The following is a 24,318-nucleotide window of genomic DNA, read 5'->3' as shown; positions in this document are numbered from 1 at the left end:
TTGTAAAGGGAAGGATGAGAAACTCTTACGGGGAAAGTGTCCAGCTTCAAGAGGTAAATAACAGTTATTTAATTTTAATACTTCGCCGGACCCCTTTGCATACACACACAAAGTTTGGCCTCCTCTCTACACCCATACTTGAAAAATTGTAGGTACTTATCGGATGTATACCACGCGCCATATAAATCTGCCTAAAAGTTTATTACTTAATACTCAGTTTTGACGCATGTTTGAGATACTTAAATTTTTTATGCGACGTCTTTACGTTACTCCTGGATTGTGTTCGAATCGCTTAACGGTATAGTGCCTATTCAATTATTGGAATTATACCTTTATTCTTTATTACTAGTCGTGGCAATGAACTTTTAGGTAAAGTTAGGCGGCGGAAGTTATTGGACAAAAAATTAAAAACGAGTAAACTCGTCAACCGGATTAGGGTCAAAGAAAACATCTATTAAATTGAATTTGTGTTTTATTTGATGAAAATTTTAATTCATAAATTTTACATTAAAAGTATTTACAATGCTACACTTTTGGAGCCACATTACAAACACGACGGTCTGTTGTGACAACAGTGTTGTCGCTCAGACGATTTATTTACAAAGGCTAGGTATGCGTGTTAGTGTTTATTGTACACACGGACAGCACGCGGGAAGATGAAAAAATTAAAACTTCCTTTTTGCGTAAAAGTTCGACTGTCATGCACTGTTTTTCATCTTTTCGCGTTCTGTTATAATAAACTCGAATTACAAAATATTCACTGTAATTAATGATATTGCAAAAATTCAAGTACCTACATAAGTAAATTACTTAGTCGACCAAAACAAGTGTAGCGGTACAAAATGACGCGAGTCGGTAGCCTGGCCTGTCAGGCTAAGTTGTACTATTTTATGCCTACGTGTAGCGCATTACGAACCTACATAATATATACTGAGCGGCAAAAAATCTGGCCCTCGAATGTATGCAGTAACAGGCAATTTTGTATGTAGAGTGGGCCAAATTTTGTGCCGCTGAGTATATATTCAAGGGCCTAGCGAGGTACGGGCACGGGAGAGGGGCGCTGCCCCCTCTAATGAATGAAGCTGATTAGCACGATTGCTTACAAATCTCAGTTAAGTTAAGTTAAGATAAGCGCAGCATGTAAATTAGGTATACATTTGGTTTTCACCCCCCCCCCCCTAAAAGAATCCTAGCTACGCCCTTGTGTATATTTAAAACAAAATCTTAATTTAAATTGCACTTATCAATCTAATGTTTACATGACAGATTCCGTCTTACGTTTTAGATAGCAATTAGGTACCTACTATATTTGCAAACTTACAGCTTTATACAAATGGATAGCTTTGATTTCAAATTAATTATAAATATAACATGTTTTATGTTTTCCCTTGATATATTCTTCGCTTGTTTTGCATCCAACTACCCATTCCACACAGAGACATTGCCAAATAATTCGATTTCTGATATTTCATCAAAATAAGTATCTACTCGACCTTATTTGTTTCTGGTTCTATCATTGCCGACGTAACAAGAACACCCAATCAACATACTACCCCGATCAAGGAATTTAGCTAATAGAGCAGGCGCCAAGGGAATTTGCGTATGCAAAATTAGGGGACCGCATTCTGTGAATAGTTTTGAACTCAGAAAAGTTTGCAAATTATAATTCTGAATGTTGCCAGGAGATCCAGTGTTCCATTTTTTTATACCCCATCCCTTAAAACATCATATAAATGGACTGAAAAAATTGCTATTGGAACATTTTAATAATTAATTACGTGATAATATTCATTTTCTACAAGCTTTATACATATACCGAGTCAGTCGATAACTTTCATTTTAGGTAAGTAGTAAGAAAAAAGTATTTCATTATTTTTTTTATTTTTAATACCTACAAGCTTTTTGCTGACTGTGCTTTTTGTAGATTGTACTTTTATCGTCATCTAAACTACATTTTCAGAGTTCCGCCCTTCAGAGACGATCCTAGTTAGACCACCAGAATGTCACTATCCGATTATTGTATTGTCATCAGATTTACATAAGTATGCCAAATTTCAAGTCATCCGGCTACTGGAAGTGGGTCAAATTCAACTTGCAAGATTTGACCCGCACATTTGTACATACCAGACACTACAGACATACATACATACATTGCAAGTTAAATGAAAGCTGGTAAAAATGGGATATTGTCAGGAAAATAATGGTTTAAAAGCATTTTTTCAGTCCATTTACATGATGTCTTAGGGGCTCAGGAATAAAAACAATGGACCTCCTGGCAACATTCAGAAATTTCAGAATCATAATTTGCATGCTTTTCTGAGTTCAAAACTATTCACAGAATGTGGTCCTCTTTTGCATGTACACAACTCCCTCCAGAACCCGCTCCTTGATACTTCAGCAACAACGCGTAGGTATCTTTATCTTATTTCAATCGCACTTCATGTCAATAACAGTTACGTGTGTGATAGTTATCTACATATCTTTACATAGGTACCTACAATTTGAATAATATGCAAAAAAAGGCTATTTTCAGCATTCATCTGTTGGTTCAGTTAGGGTGCAAGTATTAGATATATGCATTTACAATTCCAGGGTCTACGTAAGGGTAGGTACATCTTCCCTAAATAATCGGGTAAAAACATTTTCAACAATACGAAGGAGCATTAAATATAAGTATTTCTAATTAATTTGTTTATTTTTGTAATTATTTATCTCACTAATGTCTTTTCGTGCATTTTATAGATTTTTACCTAATTATTTATATTATATATTTGTCTTACCTACTGTATTTCTAACTAGTTACGTACTTAAAATGGGGCGCCAGGCGGCAGCTACAAAAAATAATAAAAAATATTGATTATGTCCAATTAAAGTTTAATGGCAATCAAATTTGTCAATTTGTTTATTTTTTAACTAAAAAATTAAAGTGGCGTTTGACATTACGTAATCACAGCCTTTAGTTTCATTGCTCGTTCATTATAAAAGGCGATAAGTAGGTACCTAGGCGATGCCTTTTACGTGGGTATTTAAATAGGACTTACAAAAACCCACGCGTAAAAGGTTCTCACATTTATATATGGCAACAACAACATCGTCTTGCTAAACTTTAAAATAGTGTGACCACTATCATATACATTATATCTATCTCTAATTGACATGATTGAGATTAGAGTAGTCGGTTTGAGTGCTTAAAATTTGCTGCTCCCGAGACTGTACGAGTAATTAAAACCATTTTTAATGAATATGGAGTATGTACCTAAGGTAACTAACGAAAATATCCTAAAGTGACTTTACAATCCACGCGAATAAATCATTTTTCCAAATGAACCGTTGAACGAGTGAACGATTCATGTAGCACGAGATTAATAATAATGAACATTGTCTAAGTAATTAGGCTTTACATTGAGACATCTGCGATTTATACAAATTCCACTGCTAGGCACTGGCACAGGCCTCCTCTCAGAATGATAGGGCTTGGGCTTGGGCTGTAGTTTCCAAGGCTAAGTGCCGACCGAGAACTTCGCGTACACTATTGAATTCCATGCGGTATGAAGGTCCTTACGGTGATAAAGCTTGTGTTAAATTTCAAATGTAATTTCGCAAATGAACTATTAAAGCCTATTTACATTGTACAACTTTCTTGTACAAGAATCGGCAATAATTGTATAGTTACAATTCTGTCGTTGTAATAATAGTATTCAAGAATTGAACTGAAGTGTTTACACGCGAGCAATAACCATTAACTTGATTACAAGTATTGACAGGAAATAATTGCTACCCTACTTTGTTTAAATTATGACATTATTGCACGAAAATAATTGTATATAAGTCTTGTCAAGTCTAAAACCTTATAGTTGTACGATAAATGACGTGTTGCTGCAATTATTGCATGTACCTATTATGCAGCCGCAGATTTTTATTCAACATTGAACGTTCGATGTGTGGTTGAAAAAGTGAACTAAAAAGGAAAAAAAATTGTCATGGTATTATATTGTAAGAATATTTTTGGTTCAGGATAATCCCTTTTGTGGTTGCTCATTCATCACTATAAGGAAGCGTGCGTAAATAGGTAGGTAACTTCCAGAGGTGTATATATAAATAATTATCTACTTTCAAAATATAAAATGCATGTCATTTTAGACTCTGAGGCATCTGTGTACACCATAATATTAGGAGATTCAGGTTTAGTAGTAGGTATGCATTTGTACCACCTCTTGTTATACAATGTCTGCGTCATGTCATGAGCTTGGGCAGTTAGTTTATCGCAACATAGTTCATCAAGACCCTGGGTATCATTCAGGTCCAGAGTACTTATAAAGACAAATCAAACGAGCCCTAACTCGACGGCGCTATGTCGTTTCATTACTGAGACCCTGTGGCCACCTTCCGGTTCCATCATCGGATTAGCATGGAGCGGCAATTCTTGCATTCAATTAACTGATGAACTCTGTTACACCTATACCAGTATTGAATGCAAGTTGCTTTCTCTTTCTATATGCAAGAATATCACGTTAGGTTTAGACTGAGGATTTTTCTTTTGCCTCAATTTTATTGTATATGGAATATATCCAAGAAAGTTGTATAATGTAAATAGGCATTTACCATTGGAACCTCGATTGTGAGGCTTTAATACAAATAGACCCACGTTCGATGATTCAGACTGTCTTAATCATTACGTTGACTTAGAAAATGTTGTATCTGATCATCCTCTTTATTTGGAATACGGTGTCCGATTTTCCTTTTTTAGCTGTGCCTCTAAAAGTTGCCATAGCCGTGAGTTAGGTCAGTCATTTTAGTTGTAGTTATGTATCTTACCCGACCGAGTATCTAAATAGGAGTTTAAAAGTAAAGAAAATTTATATACTGCCGCCTACGACACCCCTCGACTAAAAATGTTTGCGGCTACTGCTAGCTGCGTAAATATGTAGCGTCAGCATTCTTATTACAAAAGATATGCATTTGAAATCATATCAGCTGCTATTTCCTAAGTAGGTGCTTTGACTACACCCTCTATTTAAGGTTTTAGCGTCTCTCTAGTTTTTAATATTTATAAACCATACATACACAAAAAAAATAACCATTCCGATTTTTGTTAGTCCGAATATGTTATTAATATAAATTTGAAATTAATAAAATGATAATATCTTCAGTGTAACACTAATCGTCTTTTCAATGGTTTGGGATGAAAACGAGCAGGCGGGTCACGTGATGGAAAACAATCACCGCCGTAAACATAAGTTAGTTGAGTTATGGATGCGTTGCCGGCCCTTTGAGAAAGGAGATAATTAAAATTTTGGTACGTAGTGTATCCCAGTCGTAGCACGATTAAGCACCATTGCTTACCGACCTATTGAATGGACAGGACAACGTTTTCATAAACTTATATATTTAGGAAGAAAAGGCTTTATTATGTTTGATTTTGTTTATCTCCACGTCAAGTAACACGGTAATACTGCAAATTTTTGGGCACTGGAAATTAAATTGAAAACCGAAAGGTGACAACGAGTTTCAGGCAATATACAAATTAAAGTAACGGTTTGGAATCTATGCCATAAGACCGGTAGAAAACATGCAGGGTTGGTACGCTCGGTTCCCTAACTTATGCAAGCATGTATCCACTTTTTCATACTAGCTGCATAAAAAAGTGAATACTTATGTTAGATTACAAGATACCCCGTTTACATATTTAAATCAGCAGCAAATACTGCATCGAAAGATATGACAAGGAAAAGTTACATTTAAAATATAAATAGGTACCATCTTCTGCATGTGAAATTGTAAGGTATGATAGAGATAAGGCTAAAGCTATAGGTACACACATTTTTCAGTTAAACGTGTTGTATTTTGCAAATTAAAAGGGATTGCGAAGTAACGTGTAACAGACACTGAAGGCACCAAAAAAGGCCCGGATTAAGCTGAATTTTGAGTGTTTTTTGAATTAGTAATTTAAAATATTTAATAATCAAACCTAACCTTTAACCTCCGCACGCGCTAAGCGTAATTTTAAAGTTACTTCTACGCAAGTTCTACTTTTTAAGTTTATGTTTATGTTACTATCACGATCTACGTTAACAGCCGATAATTTGAATTTATGTTAATGTTGTTTTCATATGACTGCAGTAAATTGCACAAAACAGACAGGTTTGACATAGATATTTTAGATACAGTCAGTAATATAAAATAAAATATTAAGTAGTGTCTAATACCAGGCACTTATATAATACGCCTATTTAATACAAATAAAATTAGATACAAATATAGAAAGGCAGCACAAAATATACATTTCAGTTGTTTAGTTTAACAGGATATAGCGTAATTTAGGTAGGTATCTTATAAAGCGAATGATATGTTATTTTTACCTTACATTTTAAATATTTAAAACGTTGCGAATTAAAGTAGTATCACTTTTGTATTTATTAGAAAATTTAGGGAATGATCACGTTGTACTTTAACATCAATAAACTTTAAAATATTAGTAACATAGCAGAATATAACAAGAGATCATTGCTTAACATCTTTGGTAACAGTTGTCAAATGAAACAACGTAGCGCGCTCTGTGAACGTAAAGAAGCGAAGCCTATTGGTCAGCGTCGGTTCTCGCAGCTATTACGACTGTATACATAGAATTACTAAAGTCGCAGTAGCTGTAGCTACTAGGTACGCGCCATTTCATAGTAATATACATAGATTCAGTATAGATAGGTGCATTAACACTGAGTGCTTCTGTAAACATCATCAAAGAGAATTTATTAAACTTAACTTGAACAGACGTAAGGGGATCTTATAGGTATATTAAATGTAGGTACATAAGTTGAATCAAAGCACAGCCAAAACGCATTTGTTCTTAATGATAATCATTGTTATATTTTAGACACCTACAAAATCTACTCTCAAAAAAAGTTGACTGGTTGGTCCGCTCTTTTAATAAGCAAAAAGCATTTTGTGAAACGATCAAAATGTCAATGAAATAACATTTCAACCATGATCAGTAGGTTTTTCAATGAAAAATAAAGATTATAGTCAAGCCGAGAGCAAATACATAAGTAGTTACCACTAACGACGATTCGGAATCATTAAAATTGTAGGTATGCAGATAGGAAAAATTAGGAAGGAGTAAAAATAACTTCTACTTTAAAAAAAAGTTTAAGTAACAAGGAAAAAGTGATTTTTTTGATATTTTTTTAATTCAGTTTGGTATAGCATCTGATTAAATTATTGGGGTTGTCAATTGTTTTAACTTGAGAAGATTTGGATATCTATGAATCACGTAATCCCGTCAATATAGGTTAGTCACAATGGTATTCGATAATAACTATGTACCTAACGCGGACTAAAACTACTTCTAAGTACATATTAACTCAAGGCTGCAAATTATATTAATGTTAGAAGGCATGTTCATGGTTTCATACTAACACATCTCACGTAGAGTAACATCGTGGTAAGTAGGTACAATTTACAAAAAAACCGATAATCGAAGTTTTCAACAAATACTGACAGTGCTCGTAGTATCATATACAAATCATTTTTGAAATAATAATCTTGAGCTTCGTATTGACTTATAACTAATTAAATTATCTGAATTAAATACTTTTAAGTACACAATATTAAGGTACAGTCAACTTATAAATATTCCATCATTGACTCATGTAGCACTTCTAAAAAGCAATCATTAACATCGATTTATGATATTATCACAACTTTAACTTGTGTGGGTGTGTGTATATATATATATATATATATATATATATATATGAATAAAGGAATAACCGTGGTGATTAAATCTAACATATATAAAAGTTATTATGACTTTCCTATCTTAAAATACAATTTATAACTTAAAGCAATGATTTACAATTGGACTGTCTTACTTAAAGCAGAGTTTAGACTTGCAAGAAAAATCGTGCAAGTTGCATTACATTGTGACGCCGTAAAGCCAAAGCGTTTGTAGTGGTCAATCGAGCGCCGCAATGTATGTAATGCAACTTGCACGATTTTTCTTGCAAGTCTAAACTCGGCTTAAGGTTTGAAATAGATTTCTTTACTCTAAAAATGACAAAACCCCCTATCCCACTGAACATCCTATCGAGGATTGTCTTTCGTTCTCTTCCAATTCATACGCATTACAAAGATTGGTGTACGCTTATATGCACTTTTATTTTCACACATTATTATTTTATTGATCCCTCATTATCCTATCATAAGGTTTCCAGATATTGACAAGAAAGTAATAAAATCGTACTCCATATCAATCGTCGATTTACGAATATTTTTTGAAAACTATTTCAAAACTTGTAGAAAATTCATTCTCTTCTAATCGAATATCTTATCCTCAATGTCAATGACGTTCTATATAACAACAGCAAGCTGCATAATAGTTTTCAGCTTTGAATATGGTCCTTATCCTAATATCAAATACTATCACTATAGTGAGTGATCATCACAATTTGCAATGGCAATGAACGTCAATATCAACCCACACTGCACCGGGTACTGTCGCTGGCAGCTCATCTCATGCGTATATGGCCAATAAAGTAAATACAAGATGTAAAGACACGACTGTCCTTTTCTCGTTAAGCAGCCAGCAGCGGGAAGTAAAGTAGAGGCAGCATTAAGAAAAGGCTTTATAGTGGATAAAGAAGAAAATTAGAAACACGGCGTAGGCAGTGGGGAAGGTGATGCGGGCGATGACGTCGATCGTCTTGGCCACGCGAATCGGATGGGGTGGTTCTTTTTTGCGAACCTGGACGAAACATGGCTGAAAAAAACATAGTGAATATGTAATACCAAGCACTGAGATAATACTGTGCTATAGTTAGGCGTATATGTTTAAACTAGTGATATTTTTTTTGGAACCACTACTTGCAATAGTTCTTGTAGGGTTAAAATTCTTGGTTAAAGTTTTCACTAAGGCTACGCTAGGGTTGTGGCTAGGCATCATGATGTTTGCTAAACATTGGTACCTTTTCGACAGAGAGTCGTATAATTTGTCATTTTTACGTAATAAGAAAAAATAGATCATGAATATTTGGGGGAGAAAAAAGAGTAAGTACGTACAGGCAATTAATAAATGGTTGGTAAGGATGAAGAAAGTTATTGATGACATAATAATAAAAAAAACAATACAGTTAATTACCTCCGATACTCCGCCATTGTTTGCGGTGTGCGTACAGGAGCCCGGTGCACCAGTACACGTCGTACATGTTACCAGGTCTGCAGCACCCGTTGATTCTCTCTTTTTATCTCCCTATAAAGACATCTTTAGCTTTATTACGAATATAACAGTGATATTCAACCACACCACAGGAAACACGAAGAAATATGGGTTTTGATAAAAAAAAAAATATATCCCAGGCAAGATTTACTAAAAGGACCAAAAACAGTTTCAAAATGAATGTCCAGCATTAGAGGAAATTTGTAACATACGACGTCTATAATCAATGAATGACATGATTACGAGTACAAAGACGGCATACTTACAGGCTGGAGCGATCCAAAGCAGCATTAAATTAAAAATCATGCGTTAATTTTTTGAAGACAGGTTTGTGATGATGAGGGGAATGCTTATTTGGACGGTTCGGTGGCATCACTTACAGCGCCGCTTGTTTCTGGCTGGGGCGTGGATGACTTAGCCCACTGTAGAAATGTCATCGCCTCCTACGCAAATTGACAACTATGTTTAGCTTAAGCAAAATGCTATCCGGGTCGCATTGATCTGTGATAATTGGCTGACAAAAGCTTAATGTTGTTATGACTTAATCAACATTTTAATTTTACGTTCAAACCTAAAAAGCTCAATTTAAAGCAACGGTGGCATATTTGAATTCTGCTTGCTGAGTTTGATTTGCGACAGCTAAGTATGCTTAAGTTGTAGAAAATTTGCAAAAGCTGTGTCCGAACTATTGTAAGTATGGGTTTAAAGATGAAAGGCGGCTTTAACTATAATAAATAAGCAACTCGTTGTGTAACTGTAACTGAGTTGTAGCGTGATAGTAACTACTTTTAGTATAAAATACAGCCTTTATTTAAATGATATCGATAACAGCGTTGATGCGGCCATGGTTTTTAAAAAGTGAGTAGGTAAGCAAGACCTTGTTCTTGTTCTGTAAATTTCTACCTTAAATAAAATAATAACCAGCATAACTTACTTTTTAATTCTTACACTTATAAAAATTAGTTCATGCAAGTGAGTAATATCACAGTAGGTAATTAAAAGAAGTTCAAGCTTAATTATGTTAAATTGTAGTTATTTATATCGCTTTCTGTTCTTACATTTAAGGGGTACTAAACTTACCTATTTATTCTGTATGTAGGGTTAACATACATACTACAAAAATTACCTACAGCATGCATAAAACAAATCGTGCAATGGTTCTTTGGTTGAAAAAGATAGTGATCTTGCAAGATTGTTATATTTCTTTCATTGCTCTTTAGTCAAGGTATATGAATTCACAGCCTAATGCACCTGGTTATCTAACTATATTTAAAAACATGGCAGATAATTTTGTTCGGAATGAATGAGAAATATAACAGCGTAATTTTCGGAAAGTGCCAATGAATGTGGCGAAGGTTCTTACCAAAGGGCTGGCCAGTATAATGCCAATCCTGCTCAGGACTGCGGGCAGTCGCTGTGAACACATCACACACACAATTTTGTTCACTCGTGACTGATGGTCTTACGATGTGCAACCGTGAACACGGACTAGTTTGTAGTGGCCAGCAAACTTCCAACATCGATCATGTTAAGTTTGACACGGACATTGGTTACAGAAGTGCACTCACAGTATAAAAGTAATCTTTGCAATGTTTTCTGAATCAGTATATGTCAATGAGAAGCGAATGTTATAATAAATACTGAGGCCACACAAAAAAGTCTTTGTGTTTGTTCAATGAAATGACTATTTTACGATTGCAAATGAAACCATTATGTGATGAATTCTGGCCTACCCGTTATTATGTCAAATATCTGAGCCAATGAAGTCCATGCAGAGGAAAATTTTGAACTGTGAGCATGCTGATACAAAATTACTAAGTATGTTGTTGGTTTCAAAAGTACCGCATAATTCTTCTGTTAGATTGACCAAAACATGTAGAGCACTTTTAAATGTAAAATTAGTTATTCATGAGATTCAATTTTCACAAGTAGAGATGCAAAACAACACGATTGAACTATATAACAGGGTTCATGGATTGTCTCTGTAATTAACAATATAATATTTTTTTTTATCATTTCTTGTCATCTACGGAGCTCTTAAAATCAACAACATAGATGGAAAGAGATTACCGAGGAACAAAAAGTGCCAATTATTGATGACTTGTAAAGGGAAAACATTGCAAAGAGTAAATATCGTAAAAATACGTCGCTACTTATTTTGGAAAAATGTAAAGTTGTCACTTTGACATGGTTTCGATTAAATGGACTAGCAAGCGTGTGAGGATTTTCATTACAAGATCCGTTGCAGATAGAATTCTACTTATTTAAGAAAAGTACAGTCAGTTAAGTTGCATTTATAATAAAAGTTAGGCATCAAATATAGCAGGGCGAAAAATCTGCGCTGCATTCTAATTTATTGGATTTGGTTGTAATAAAGTCAATAGCTGTATTTTAAGGTTATTGTTCTGTGTCTTATCTTTTGATGCGGTTATGTTTCCTTATACCACCAAATACCAAGTCATTAAAGAACGGGAGCTTAAAAGAACATCGTGTTATTGATATACCTTCCGCCGCCTAACTTTGCCTAAAAGTTCATTGCCACAACTAGGTAGTACCACAAAAACTATAATGGTATAATTCCAATAATTGAATAGGCACTATACCGTTAAGCGATTCGAACACAATCCGGGAGTAACGTAAAGACGTCGCATAAAAATGTATCTCAAAAATGCGTCAAAACTGAGTAGTAAGTAATGAACTTTTAGGCAGATTTATATGGCGCGTGGTATAGTAGAAGTGTATTTACAAAATAATTTAATTAAAATATGTATTTTTGCCTTTGTTAAACATAAAAAAATACTGATTAAATAAATAAAGGCTATGTTTGAAAGGCTATGACAAATTTGATAACACACACAAAAGTAAAATTAGTGAATAATTTGGCACACATGTTACACCGACACACTAAAGTTGAGATTCTAGGTCGTCAAGACATCGAATAAAATGTCGTAAGTGAGTTGAGAGTATACAAATGCAAGACATTCACATGCGACCTAAAACCTTAGCTGAGAACACAAAACCACGTCAAAGAGATTTAGATTCAAGTTTTTAAAAGCTCATATTCACCTGTGTCACAGGGTTCTCCCCTGGTCTATACACGACGTTATGCAGTGGCCTCTTTCTCCCCACGTAGTTGACACACACGAACTCGAGTAGAGATGCGTATATAAAGCACATACACACGCCGTCCCACACGTTCATGGCCGTTAGATTGGACACCACTGGCAGGGTGGAACGGAAACCATTCGATGTCGTGAAAAAATTCAACATGGTCGTGACACCTGCGCAGCAGAGAAAGACGTATTACATTTATGATTTCAGATAAAGAAATAAAAGAAAAACTTTTAAATTATTTGTTTTACTCTATACAGATATAGCAACTAATGTGTATTTCCATCGGGAAAAGTCGGATCTCAATCGAAATACGATGGCACTCGATGTGTCAATCAATTATTGTTTTAAATGAGTGAAATATGTTCACAAACGTTAAGATGGAATTTTATTATTCACGATAGCTGTACGATGGGTGCTGAAGTTAATTAAGAGAGCACGATAAATACGAACTTTTCCGATAAAATACCATGGAAAATCATTATATATATATGTACTACGTCTGTATGGAAAAAAATTGGATTATTTGCTTTTTGTTTAACTTTTAATTAAAAGGCGTCTACTATAAAAGATAATCTAAGTAAGCGATTTCGAATTGTACATTCTAAACACTTATATTAACAAAATATTTGCAAGGCAAGACCAAAATGCATTAGAATCGGTAAGTACTAAACTCGTCAAAAGTGTCTTAGCATCCAGCACGTTACGAGTAGGTATGTAAGTATTCATACGCTTTTGATTCCAAGACCTTCTTGAGCAGTGTCCATAACATCAACTAACATTTAAATTATTTATTACGTCGACTAGCTACAATATATTAAAAAATTACATCAATTCGAATGTGTAACAATATGATTTAGATGTTAAAATGTGTTTAAATATAAAGAGGTTCGGCAAAAGCTAGTGAGATAATGCTTGTGGTTCATGCTGAGTTATTTAATTGAGTTGGCTTACACTTACGTATGCGTATGTATCTTAATTTAATATTAAGCACGTAACGTGTCTATTACACGGTCCGAATAACAGTTGGACTCGTAACTGGTGAACTATAAATTATTATGCATAAAACACAGTATTATATCGTAGATGCACAAGTACGGAACATTAAATAACTAACTTAATTTTTTAATAATAACCGTCACGCAGCTCCATTGCCCATTTAAGGTAATAGCGGTAACAAGTAAAATTTAAAAATATCTACTATAAAAGACTATTTAAACCCAAAATAGTCCTGCAGTCACTGAGGCCGCGTAATATGCACGGTGCGTCTTTAAAAGGAATAAACGGATACCACTATCAGTACGCTACACTTCTTTTGCGTGCTAAAGTTTATCATAGATAGATCACCTGTTGTTTGCACCCAAAATATATTTCGTATTACCACAAAAACTTAGAAAATCATTGAACATGTATTGTGACATAATATTGTTAACACCGATCCCCGACTCGATGTATGTAAACATTAAAAATAAAAATGCATTGTTAAGAGTATAATATAAAGAATATAATAGTAGTATAACCCATTTCTTAACCAAGAACGAAATAAAATAATAACACCAACCTATCATAACTCTAGCAGGCACCGCATTCCATTCCAGCCAAAAAGTAATAAACGACGACGTCACCAAAATGATTCCCGGAATGAAAACAGTGGTGAAGTAAAATGATCTATCCCGCGTGAAGATGAGATCCACCTTCAGGCAGCTGTAATTACCTAGAAATAGCAAGCACAATCTAAAAACAATTAAATTTAAGCGCTAGGCCGTGAGAGTTGGTAAGACTGGTTATTTACATCGCGACTTGATCTGCAAAATAGTTTGCTAGCGTGTTCAAGGCAGCCCCAGCCACATCTAGATGCTAAGAAAGGATGCTTAAAAATGCGAGACCGCGCAATCCCGCTGTCCATCTGGCTTGTTACCTATCATGGAACGCGCAGGCACCGCGTTCCACTCCAACCAAAAGGTGATGAACGAAGACGTCACCAATATGATCCCAGGGATAAATACTGTAGTAAAGTAGAACGCTCGATCTCTTGTAAAGATTAGGTCGACTTTTAAACAGCTGTAGTTACCTGCGGAGTTAACATTGTTACGAAAACTAGCACATCAAACAGAATAACATTTACACTTTGATGTATACGATAAGTATAACAGGTTGAAAGTGACGTGAATAGATAATTCCAAGTAACTCCATTCAGTCTGTGGTCTTGTAGTAAACACCAAATGTTTTTAGCGAGTCAAACAAAATAATTAATGTAATAAGTAAACTAAAATACTATCCGGTATGTATGAGTAAAGCGCATAGTGTTCGGATGTAAAGGAACAACTGAATGAAGTGTAGTTTGTTCAAATATATGAGAGCAAACTATTTCAAACACGTGCATTTAAGTACATCAATTATACTACGTGCATGGTATGAGAGGATGATACTAAGTACGGACGGTCGGCTGTTTCAGTCGTTGCTACAGCTAAGAGGACTAAACGTAGAAGATCTACAGCGAGAAGAGAGTTTAATAAATAACTAGCAACTATTTACATTCATCATACATTCAGGTGTTAAGCTAAATGTAATCAAAACATTTACTTGAATTACTTTTGAACTGTTTGCAGTTTACTCTTAGTTGAATACCAAAACGAATAGTATAGGCATGCTAGGATAAAGTTTGTGAGATACTGTAGCGACTTATGAAACAACCTAATGTTACGTGGTATAAATCCGCCGCTTAAACTTGTCATTTGACGCTGAGGTCCGAGTCCCAAGTCTGTGGCCGCGTTACATCGAGCATCCACAACAACGCATTTACTCACACATAAGCGGAATATTACTGTAAATACGACCGGACGGCACCGGACGGAGCTCGCCCGGCGCTCAGTACCTTGCTCCTCAAAGCGTCTCTGGCAAAGATTACATGTCAGCTCTTCGTCTTCTTCGTAAAGTGAATTACCCTCAGCTGCTTGCAAAGACGTTAATACAATCTTACATTCTATACTCTAATTATTTTTACTCACATTAACATTTAAGTTACAACTACTTTTATTAGGAAACTGTTTAGCTCTTTCATAAAAGTCTGTTTCAGTACTGTTTATGATTCAAAACTATTGGATATACTGATCAAACCACTATATGAAGAACATGCTAGCTATACTAAAGTTTGAAACTTCCACAGTCTAAAAGCATCTACTTTATGTTTACATGACATAACTAAAGTTTAAAATAACCTCAAACACAAATCAAGACCAAGCTGAAAAGAGTTAATTAGAATTTGAATATAATGAAAACATCACTTATCCCTTCTGGTGCAATGTGTAAGGATGTGCTTTAAGAAAATAAAATAATTTCGGGAGGCTAAACTACATAATTTAAATTAATTTGTCATTGTTATATATAAATATAATGTTGTAATAAGCAATGTTAATATGTCATGGTCGCTGATAGTGGTCAGCTCACCTCTCCAGCTGGCCTTGATCGGGCAAGCGATCGTCTGGTTTTGGATGAGGTACGCGTTCAGCGTCGTCAACGACGGTGACTTTCGGAGTGTATCCTCGTCATTTTTCCACACGTAAGTGATTGCTGATTGCTCGTATGATACTAAAAATAGAAATAGCATTATGACGTTTATAAAAACTGAGCTTGTCAATTCGAAAATCCGAGTAAATTCTCTGTGAGAGTTCTACTTACTACTTTCTAAGGCAAATGAACACAATGGGTCATCAAAAGGAAAGATGTTGAGCCGCCCCTGACAGGACAAGATTAGATGCCGCCGCATCAAATAGTTTATAGTGCCGTTACGATAAATACGCAACGCGAAGTGCATTGGTATGATCGGGTCCTGAAACACAATTACACGTAATGTAAACTGCCATATCAATGAAACACAAGAGCGCGTGTGATGGTTACTTTACGACCTTCGTGAACCCTAAATGATTTTAAAAAGGCATATATATACATATAAAGGCCAATGAAGTTCAATAAGCGGTTAAAACTAGTTGCGTTTTCATAAATACCCATGAGTGCTGGGAAAATTCCTTCAGACGTGAGCATGGTGGAAACAATTTACTATAAAAATTTGATAACACTGGTTACACTGATACATTGAAGGACGATTGGTGGAAGACTAACCTTGAAGTCGCCGTGCATGATGAAGTAGGTGTCAGGAAGCCATATGTCTTCGTGGTGATGGATGGCGTTCAAGAAGTCGTAGTGCGACTGGTTGGAGTAACGCAGGCGCGGGTCGTACCACTGCTGCTGCAGGAGGAATTCTACTTCGTATTTCTGAAACATATGAGCCTTGTCATCATCCCCAAACTGTCGGTCGCAAAATGGCCGGAAATCAAAAACAGTTATCAAGAAACTGAAAAGACACACATCAGTATACAAGTTTAAGGGAGCAAAAGGTCAGAACGATATATATCTTAGTACGTTCTATTACTGCTAAGTGGCATGGCTGCGATCGTAAGCCGATTAAGGCAAAGTTAACCGGCTCCTTGAAAAAAAGCAAAGGTATTTAGTGGTATATATTATGACATCTACTTACAAGACTAGATTCATCTGGAGATGCTAAACTAAGAAGTAGCACGCTAACATTTACGGTGAGGACACCTGAAAACGAATAGGAAGAAATCGTAAAGTTTTTGATTAATGATCTATAAGCTAGGACAGTATCATACTAACAAAACACAGTAAAGACATACATGCACTTAAGTTAATCTATAGGTTTTATATAGACATCAGGAAGTGACTTGATTTTGTGCAGTAATCTAAAACTTCTCTTTTTTAGATTTGTACTGAATAATCTATCTATCTATGACTGTGGTCTTACCTCTCAAAAGCAAATCATTAAATGTGGGTGAAAGAAATGCCTAATATTTGTCAGCAAGAATTGGAATTAAAAGAGGCATGGTATCCACGAAACGTTGAAATAATAATCCAAACTAAGAATAGGCAGACCCGAGATTTGAAAGACAAAGAAATACAGCATTTTCTATTAAATACGATTCGTGTTTGATGTTTGTGAAAAGAGAAAACGTAGGAAGTAACAAAGCGGAAAATAAAACAAAAGGCACTGTACTGAAATGTTTTAACTGTCAAACGAAGATTTAATTTAATATGGGTTATAACGTTAACCGAGAATGCCTAGTCTAGAGTATAACTGCTGCAGAGAGAATCAACGTCGAACTACCAACTCGGTGTAATAGTGTGCTCAACTAACACATTTAAACAAGTGCATGAAATAAACATAAATAGTGATTTAAAATAAAACATAATTTGTACACAGACATACCGTCAAGAAGAAGCGGTCATGGGAAGAAAACCTAGACATAGAAATAGCGTGCAACAGATAGGCGCTTAATACGTAAGGACGCTACAGCAAGTATATATACAAAGGATGAATTTCTCTTTTCAAAAACATGAAACACAACGCACCGCGATTGTGCGAGCGAGGCCGGAGCGAGGACAGTCCGACCCTATTTTGTGCCAGAGAGTCATTGGGCGATGTTAGGCCACAACAAAATTCTGGATCTGCAATTATTACATCAATTTTTACATCCTTTAAAACATATAGAAAACAATGTAAGACACGTCTATGATAAACTAAAACAAAGCAATCTAATTATAAAATATCTTACCATCTACTGGTGGAAGCAGTCTTTTATCATAGCGGGAGTTTTTCAATAAGTTGTCCAATATCTCTTTGTCCGACTTTCCCGCTGCAAAACTGGAAAGAATCGAGTGAAAAATATTAAACCTCGAACGAAAGTAGATTTCATATAACGAAGTAGTAAATCACAAAAGGCTGACACTCGGCCATCATAAGCAGAAGAAACATTAATCTTAGTAGCATATTATCACGGAAAATTAAGTGTGGCAAACTTGGTATCGATTTTAGATTAGCACCCATTACCTTGCCACAACAAAGGGACGGGCTCAACAACGTCTAAAAGGCAACCATATCCAGTATTGCAATCAGAGATAATGTTATTAACTCATTTGCGGTCTACTCCTTTCACGATTTCACATTGTTTTCGAGAACTTATAAAATTTCTTGATAATCATTTAGACCTAGTCTTTCTCAACGTTTCCGAAGTTGTAAAAGCTTTATTGAATTCCATCCTAATCGATAATTATGTACACGAGGGGCGCAAGGGCTCCACAGACAATTTACATAACACCATCTAAAGGGTATATTAATAGAGCGAGGAACTTCACGCTCCGCCAGCGCTGTGCCGGCTAGCAAGTTACCTTCGCTTGGACGGTCGCCACTCTTGCAGCTTTTACTCAATATGTGTGAAAAAAGTTCAAATATTACTACGCGAAAATCTGAGTTTGATTATAAATCAACTAGCTTTCATTATAGCAGCGCTCTGGATGAGGCAAGTATCTGATCGGAATTAAATTGAAACGTCGATATTGCAATGGACCGCAAAAAGCTGCGTTGGATAATATTTTTTAATGCGATCAACGTAAGTGTTTAATGATGAACATTTGGTCGTCAGTACGGAGGCTTTGTAATGAACACGAATCAGTAGTAGGTACGCTTTTTAAATGGTTACTTTATTGATACAGATTGAAAGATTTTGAGTTACAGAGAGCTAAGCACGCTAACATTTATGGCGACATGAAGCATCTATTTTTTCTCACACACATATTAGATTCTTATATAATATAAATATTATTATCAATAATAATTACAAGATAAATATGCTTTCATTTATTCGATAAAAGCTTGTGTTAATAAAGCTAAAAAGATTGGTCATGTAATTTACTGATATGACATAGTCACATCTAGTGTACTAAAGCCTCGTTAAAACACACCACGGTTTTTATTCGGTGATCAGATACCATTTTTTTTAAATTCAGTAATGCATACGGTAGTTATTGGTTTTAATAAGATTGTAAAATATTAAGCAATTAAGATTTAAGACTGATTGCTTCAGATCTCGCCTGTTCAATTTTAGCTGCTTAATATTTTTTCAACTCCTAACCACCGATTACAAATCATCGTGTAATAAAAAAAATAGAGAAGTTTTCTAAATAACTGCATTTTCGTTCAGACATTATTTAGGTAAATAGAGAAAATTAAGGCTTCACGGGCATCATTGAATCAACTAGGCGACAAAGAGGGTCAATCTTTCTTACATGTCGGATGTGAGTGCCGAGGCGCGGTTGAGCATGAGGAAGAAGGCCACAGCGCGTGCCACGATGCATGTCCAACCCATATTAGGACATCTGTGAACAAAAAGGGTCAAGTATATCGTCGATGACACTGCAATGCCGCGTGACCAACAAGGCAATGCAATCTGACTAGAGATAAAATTTTACAGGAGAGCTGTAAAATTAAATGTTTTTGTGTTTATAAGTATACTCAGCGGCACAAAATTTGGCCCGCTCTACATGCAAAACCTATTACGGCATATATTTGAGGGCCAGATTTTTTGCCGCTCAGTATATATACCAGTTTTTAACCGACTTCAAAAAAAGGAGGAGGCTATCAATTCAATTTTTTTTTTTGATATCTCAATTTTGCTATTTTTTGTAGGTTCGGTAAGCGGCATTAAGACATTGTTAGTTATGCGGCATTATAGTATCATCTGCGATATGATGAAAGCTCGAAAGATTTAAGTTCGCTTAACTTCTCGTTTTTTAAGAAGTTTCTTATCGCTTGTCTCTCTAAAGGCTAGGCGAATGAATGAGTAGTCCGATATGACACTTTGAATTTTTTCTTTTTAACAGTCTCTATTTAACTTGTTACGTTCATAATGTAATGTAAACAAGTAGTGGTTTCAAAATATGTGAACCGTTTTTTGACCTGGTATTTCATTGTGTCTAAATTTGGCGTACCTACTAGTTAGTGTAAGTTTAATGACAGTATTCTAGTAGTAGTATAGGCAGTTAGTAGTGAGGTATTCTGGTAATGCAATTTTGGTGATCTTCCCACGATCGTCTCCGCAGGAAGGAACTCTTCAACTGTTGGCATCGACTTAAACTGGGTACAATGTAAGTAGAGCCAGCAAAAAAAACTTATTAAAAATGACATTCCACTGATAGACGGATCAGCAAAAGATAGAGAGAAAAACTTCGAAAGGGAATAAGATGTATTTTACTGTTATCTGTAATTGAATTTGATTTGTATTTTTCAATGAATTTTAATGTAATTGTAATTAAATTAAGAAATAACTTTGTATTTTTCAGAGTTTCAGTTGCGTGCTTTTCCTCTCACAGAATTTCGTTTTCTCGCGCAGCCTAACGATTTCAAACTATATACGAGTTAATTTCCAATTAAAAAAAGTTTGATTATCATAATAGTGTCTTTGGTAAAATTGGGTTATATTCGTGTTTTTATTAATTTGATCGTAACGGGTTTTAACGTAACATGATACATACAACTCTGATACGTAGGCGTTCGGACAATGCGGTCAAATTAATGTAAGTTCAAATATTCGAATAGCGCAATATGGGTCGCAGATGAAAATTGCTACACGAATTCTGGAATTGAAAATCAACTAAAAGTTTGAAAACTATTGTAAAGTCAAATATACTGATAGGTACAGTAGTTTCATTGTTTTCTTTAACTTTATTGTAAATACGGAAATAAAAGTGTAAAATACTCATGTTTTTACAAGCTTTACTTAACTTCATCTCGTATAATTATTTCTTTGCTTCTAATTTTACAAGTTAAGTTTGATCCAATTCTAGTGGCCGAGTTGACTTATGAAATTTGATATACATTACGTACATAGGTTGGATGACAAGTTCAAGAAGTGTTAGCAAAAAGCTGGTTAAATTTTTTTTGTCTGAATGTTTCCTACATATTCAAATAATATTTTAACATACATAGACTGTTTTTATTGATTTCATTAAGATTTCCGTGCCGATATAACTTAAATGCATAATATTCAGTCGAACACGAGTCATGCGAGCCTCACGAGCACCTCACATGTCGCAAGGTCGTGAATAATAATTATTTTTTTTGCCACTGGCCCGGAATTGAATACACGACCTAGTTTCAAAAGTTGTTATGCTTATGACGTCAATAACGCTTCAGGCACGAAGCTCGCTTTAAAATTTAAATAGCCACCAAGCGAAATTGCAAAAATAATGTAGTCAATTTGAATCAAGGTTGTAATTTGTAAGTAGCTGTTTAAAATTGGAGGAATAACTTTGAGATATTCTAAGCGAACTATGTAAGTGGTTTCCTTTTTTCATTATAAATGTGTTACAGAACCCAATCGCATCTTCTCTTGAAGCTAAAATCGCTTGACCGTAAGTATATCGTTCAATAGCAATTCGATTTTGCGAATGGAATAAACAATGACAAATTATTGATAAGGTGAAATGTCTAACTGTGAAAGTTGGACTAAATCGAAAAATCACTAAGAAACTGCAATCTTCCCAAGGAGACGTAGCCGGTCCAAAACTCTTTATTCAGTCAGTCAGCGCTTCTTCAACCTTACTATGCTTGAAAGGGTTATTGATATTGGATTTTGAAGTTCCCGCAAGCGATATTTGGTGTGCTCTGGATGGGGGAAGCAAATAAACTTTATTTCATGTATCGATTCTTTACGAATGCAATGTTGTGAATATATGTCCAGTTTAAAAATATAAAGATAAAGACTGCTTTTTAATAATTCACGGCTATTTACACTACATAAATTTATGATAACTATGTAACTAGATACATGTCTGCCCGTGATCATGATGCACGCAACTGCGTTGAATTACTGGAAGCTCATTAACATCAACCCTTAACATCGCGTAATGAATATATCTAGTGAAGATTTTTGTGTTTATAATCTGTACAGTAAGAGTACCTTGGAGTCCACACGCCTGATTACAAAAAAATCAATGGAGTTCGACTAAATGTTTCAGTATTTTGATTAAAGTTATGTGATTCGGTTATCTTCAGTTTCACAGTATTTCTGCATAAATGTGCATCTTTTGCACAATGTGCAATTTTGATTAAAGTTATGTGACTCGGTTATCTTGGGTTTCACAGTATTTCTGCATAAATGTGCAACCAACGACTGGCCGTCCTCACATCGTCCATCAATCCCGCTGTCACTTTTGTAGCTAGTGAATGACATATCGCCGGGGATAATGCAAAACCACTTATTTAGCATACGTACATGCCGCGTATCTGCACTACGTGTAGAGGGAGTTTTACTTCATATTTGTATTATTTTTCAATGGATTTGGAGTAAAAATTGGAAATTGGCAAAGTTTGATAGATACCTACCCGAAATTATCCAATACTGGTTACGCGGATTTACGAGTATTTGCTTTATCCCCGATGTTATGTGTGTTAGTTTAAAAAAAAAATATGACTGCTCATCAGGGGATAATTTTGCCAGAGTCTAGTATGTATTTCCGTTACTCGTTAAAAAATGTATGTGTGTATGTAAATTTTTAAATTAAATGACATATAGTGGGTAAAACGGGCTGACAATCTTTGCCATTGTACCTTCTAATAATGACGAAACCGAACGAGACGGTAGCGGACTATTCTGTTAAATGTATCCCGAGAAGGCAAAACATTCAAAAAAATTCCAGTCCAAATTTCAACGACATGCAAATTAGAGTCTCTACTACGCTGTATTTTGTTGATCTTAATGACAGGCAGCACATCCCTATTGAAACGTAGCTTATGAATGGTGAAGTAAACATTTACCCAAGCTAGTTTCTTTGCTAATTTTGTTTTCAAGCGTGACTATAGGTACGTCTTAAGAACGATTGACCAATCGCATCGTTTTATTTACACTGACCCTGCACTGATTAGAAACAAACAGTAAAATTCACTTTGAACCACTTTGACATGTTTACAGTGTGGCAACTAAATCTAAACATCAACACCCTAATCTTCACTCGAGTTAGGAACAAATTCGTTATTTTTTTTTCAACTAATTATGAATTTATAAAAGCTTAACCGTTCACATCTAGTCCAGCAAATCAAGTTAGTCAGATTCGATTTTATCTAAAAGTCCGTGTATAGCGAGGGACCGTATCCAATTAACAATCTGTCTATGTCCAGGCCAGAGAGTTATCTAAGCTATGTGACGTTTCATTTAAATACCTAGCGGAACAACCCCGTTCCTGTTCAGGCATGATCTTATTTCTGAAGTTGTGTGATATTTTATATTTGAAGCACAAATGGTACAGTCTGGTGACTAAGTTTTTTTGTACAGAGCTAATGAGAAGTGGGTGCATGCAGGCTGAGTTTTCGGTCTTAGTGATAGATAGTAGGTAGTACATTCAATAAAAAATACCTACAGTGAACGTTAAGCTTACATTAAAAAAATACAAGAATTTCTTTATAACCGATGAAAACAATTTGTCTGTCCGATTTTTTTCATTGCCTATTGGGTAGGAGACACCTCAAACTTTAACAAAAAACATCAGTAAGGGTAAATAAGGGATAGGCATTATTTACTTCTGAAAAGTTTTGTTTGTCAGAGAGTTACATGTTCATCTCGGCCCATTAGATATAATATACGTCCCATTGTAGGGCACAGGCCTAAAAAAATGAGAGGACTTGGGCCGTAGTTCTCATGGTTCAGTGCGGATTTGGAACTTTACAGACATCATCGAATTTTTTCCAGGTTTCGTCATGATTTTACCGTAAAACTCAAGGGAAAACTCAAATGATACACAAAAATGCTCTCGAACCCACGAACCTCTGCTTGAGAGACCATAGTGCAAACCAGAGGCCGTATTGGCTAAGGCGTGGACGCTTGCTATCGCATTCATTATTTCTTTCTGTCTAACGGGGCTGTTTTACCACCCATTGATAAAATTTATTTGACGGATAAATGTGATGCCGTCACCGTCTATTCGAACAAAACAAACAGAGACGGCATCACATTTTTTCGTCAAATAAATTTAATCAATGGATGGTGAAACAGGGGGTTAATCTCACACCTTTCTGCTGACTGCAGATCGGAGCCGGCATGTGGAGAGATCAACGCGTTCGCGCCGGCGTCGTCCGCCGCACCATCACGCTG

General features: G+C 35.3%; 1 protein-coding gene across 26 annotated transcripts; it reads right to left on the bottom strand.

The window, feature by feature from the left end:
- Positions 1–454: 454 nt before the first annotated feature.
- On the bottom strand, positions 455–24,318 carry LOC141427443 (glutamate-gated chloride channel-like). 26 transcript variants are annotated; one of them, XM_074086889.1, is made up of 16 exons: positions 24,236–24,318; positions 19,460–19,549; positions 17,950–18,038; positions 17,747–17,842; positions 16,857–16,921; positions 16,442–16,594; positions 16,327–16,347; positions 16,001–16,151; positions 15,770–15,910; positions 15,198–15,272; positions 14,241–14,393; positions 13,884–14,036; positions 12,278–12,492; positions 10,575–10,625; positions 9,134–9,244; positions 455–8,755 (listed from the first exon to the last, which is right to left on the bottom strand). In XM_074086889.1, exons 2-16 carry the CDS (start codon positions 19,537–19,539, stop codon positions 8,609–8,611), a joined length of 1,701 nt encoding a protein of 566 aa, XP_073942990.1. In that variant the 5' UTR covers positions 19,540–19,549; positions 24,236–24,318; the 3' UTR covers positions 455–8,608. The 26 variants fall into 26 exon arrangements, with proteins under 26 accessions (XP_073942990.1, XP_073942992.1, XP_073942997.1 ...); XM_074086891.1 differs by lacking the exon at positions 10,575–10,625; XM_074086896.1 differs by lacking the exon at positions 13,884–14,036.

The sequence above is a fragment of the Choristoneura fumiferana genome, chromosome 4 (assembly GCF_025370935.1).
Source record: "Choristoneura fumiferana chromosome 4, NRCan_CFum_1, whole genome shotgun sequence".
Classification (NCBI taxonomy): domain Eukaryota; kingdom Metazoa; phylum Arthropoda; class Insecta; order Lepidoptera; family Tortricidae; genus Choristoneura; species Choristoneura fumiferana.
This window is presented reverse-complemented; position numbering and strand designations above follow the sequence as displayed.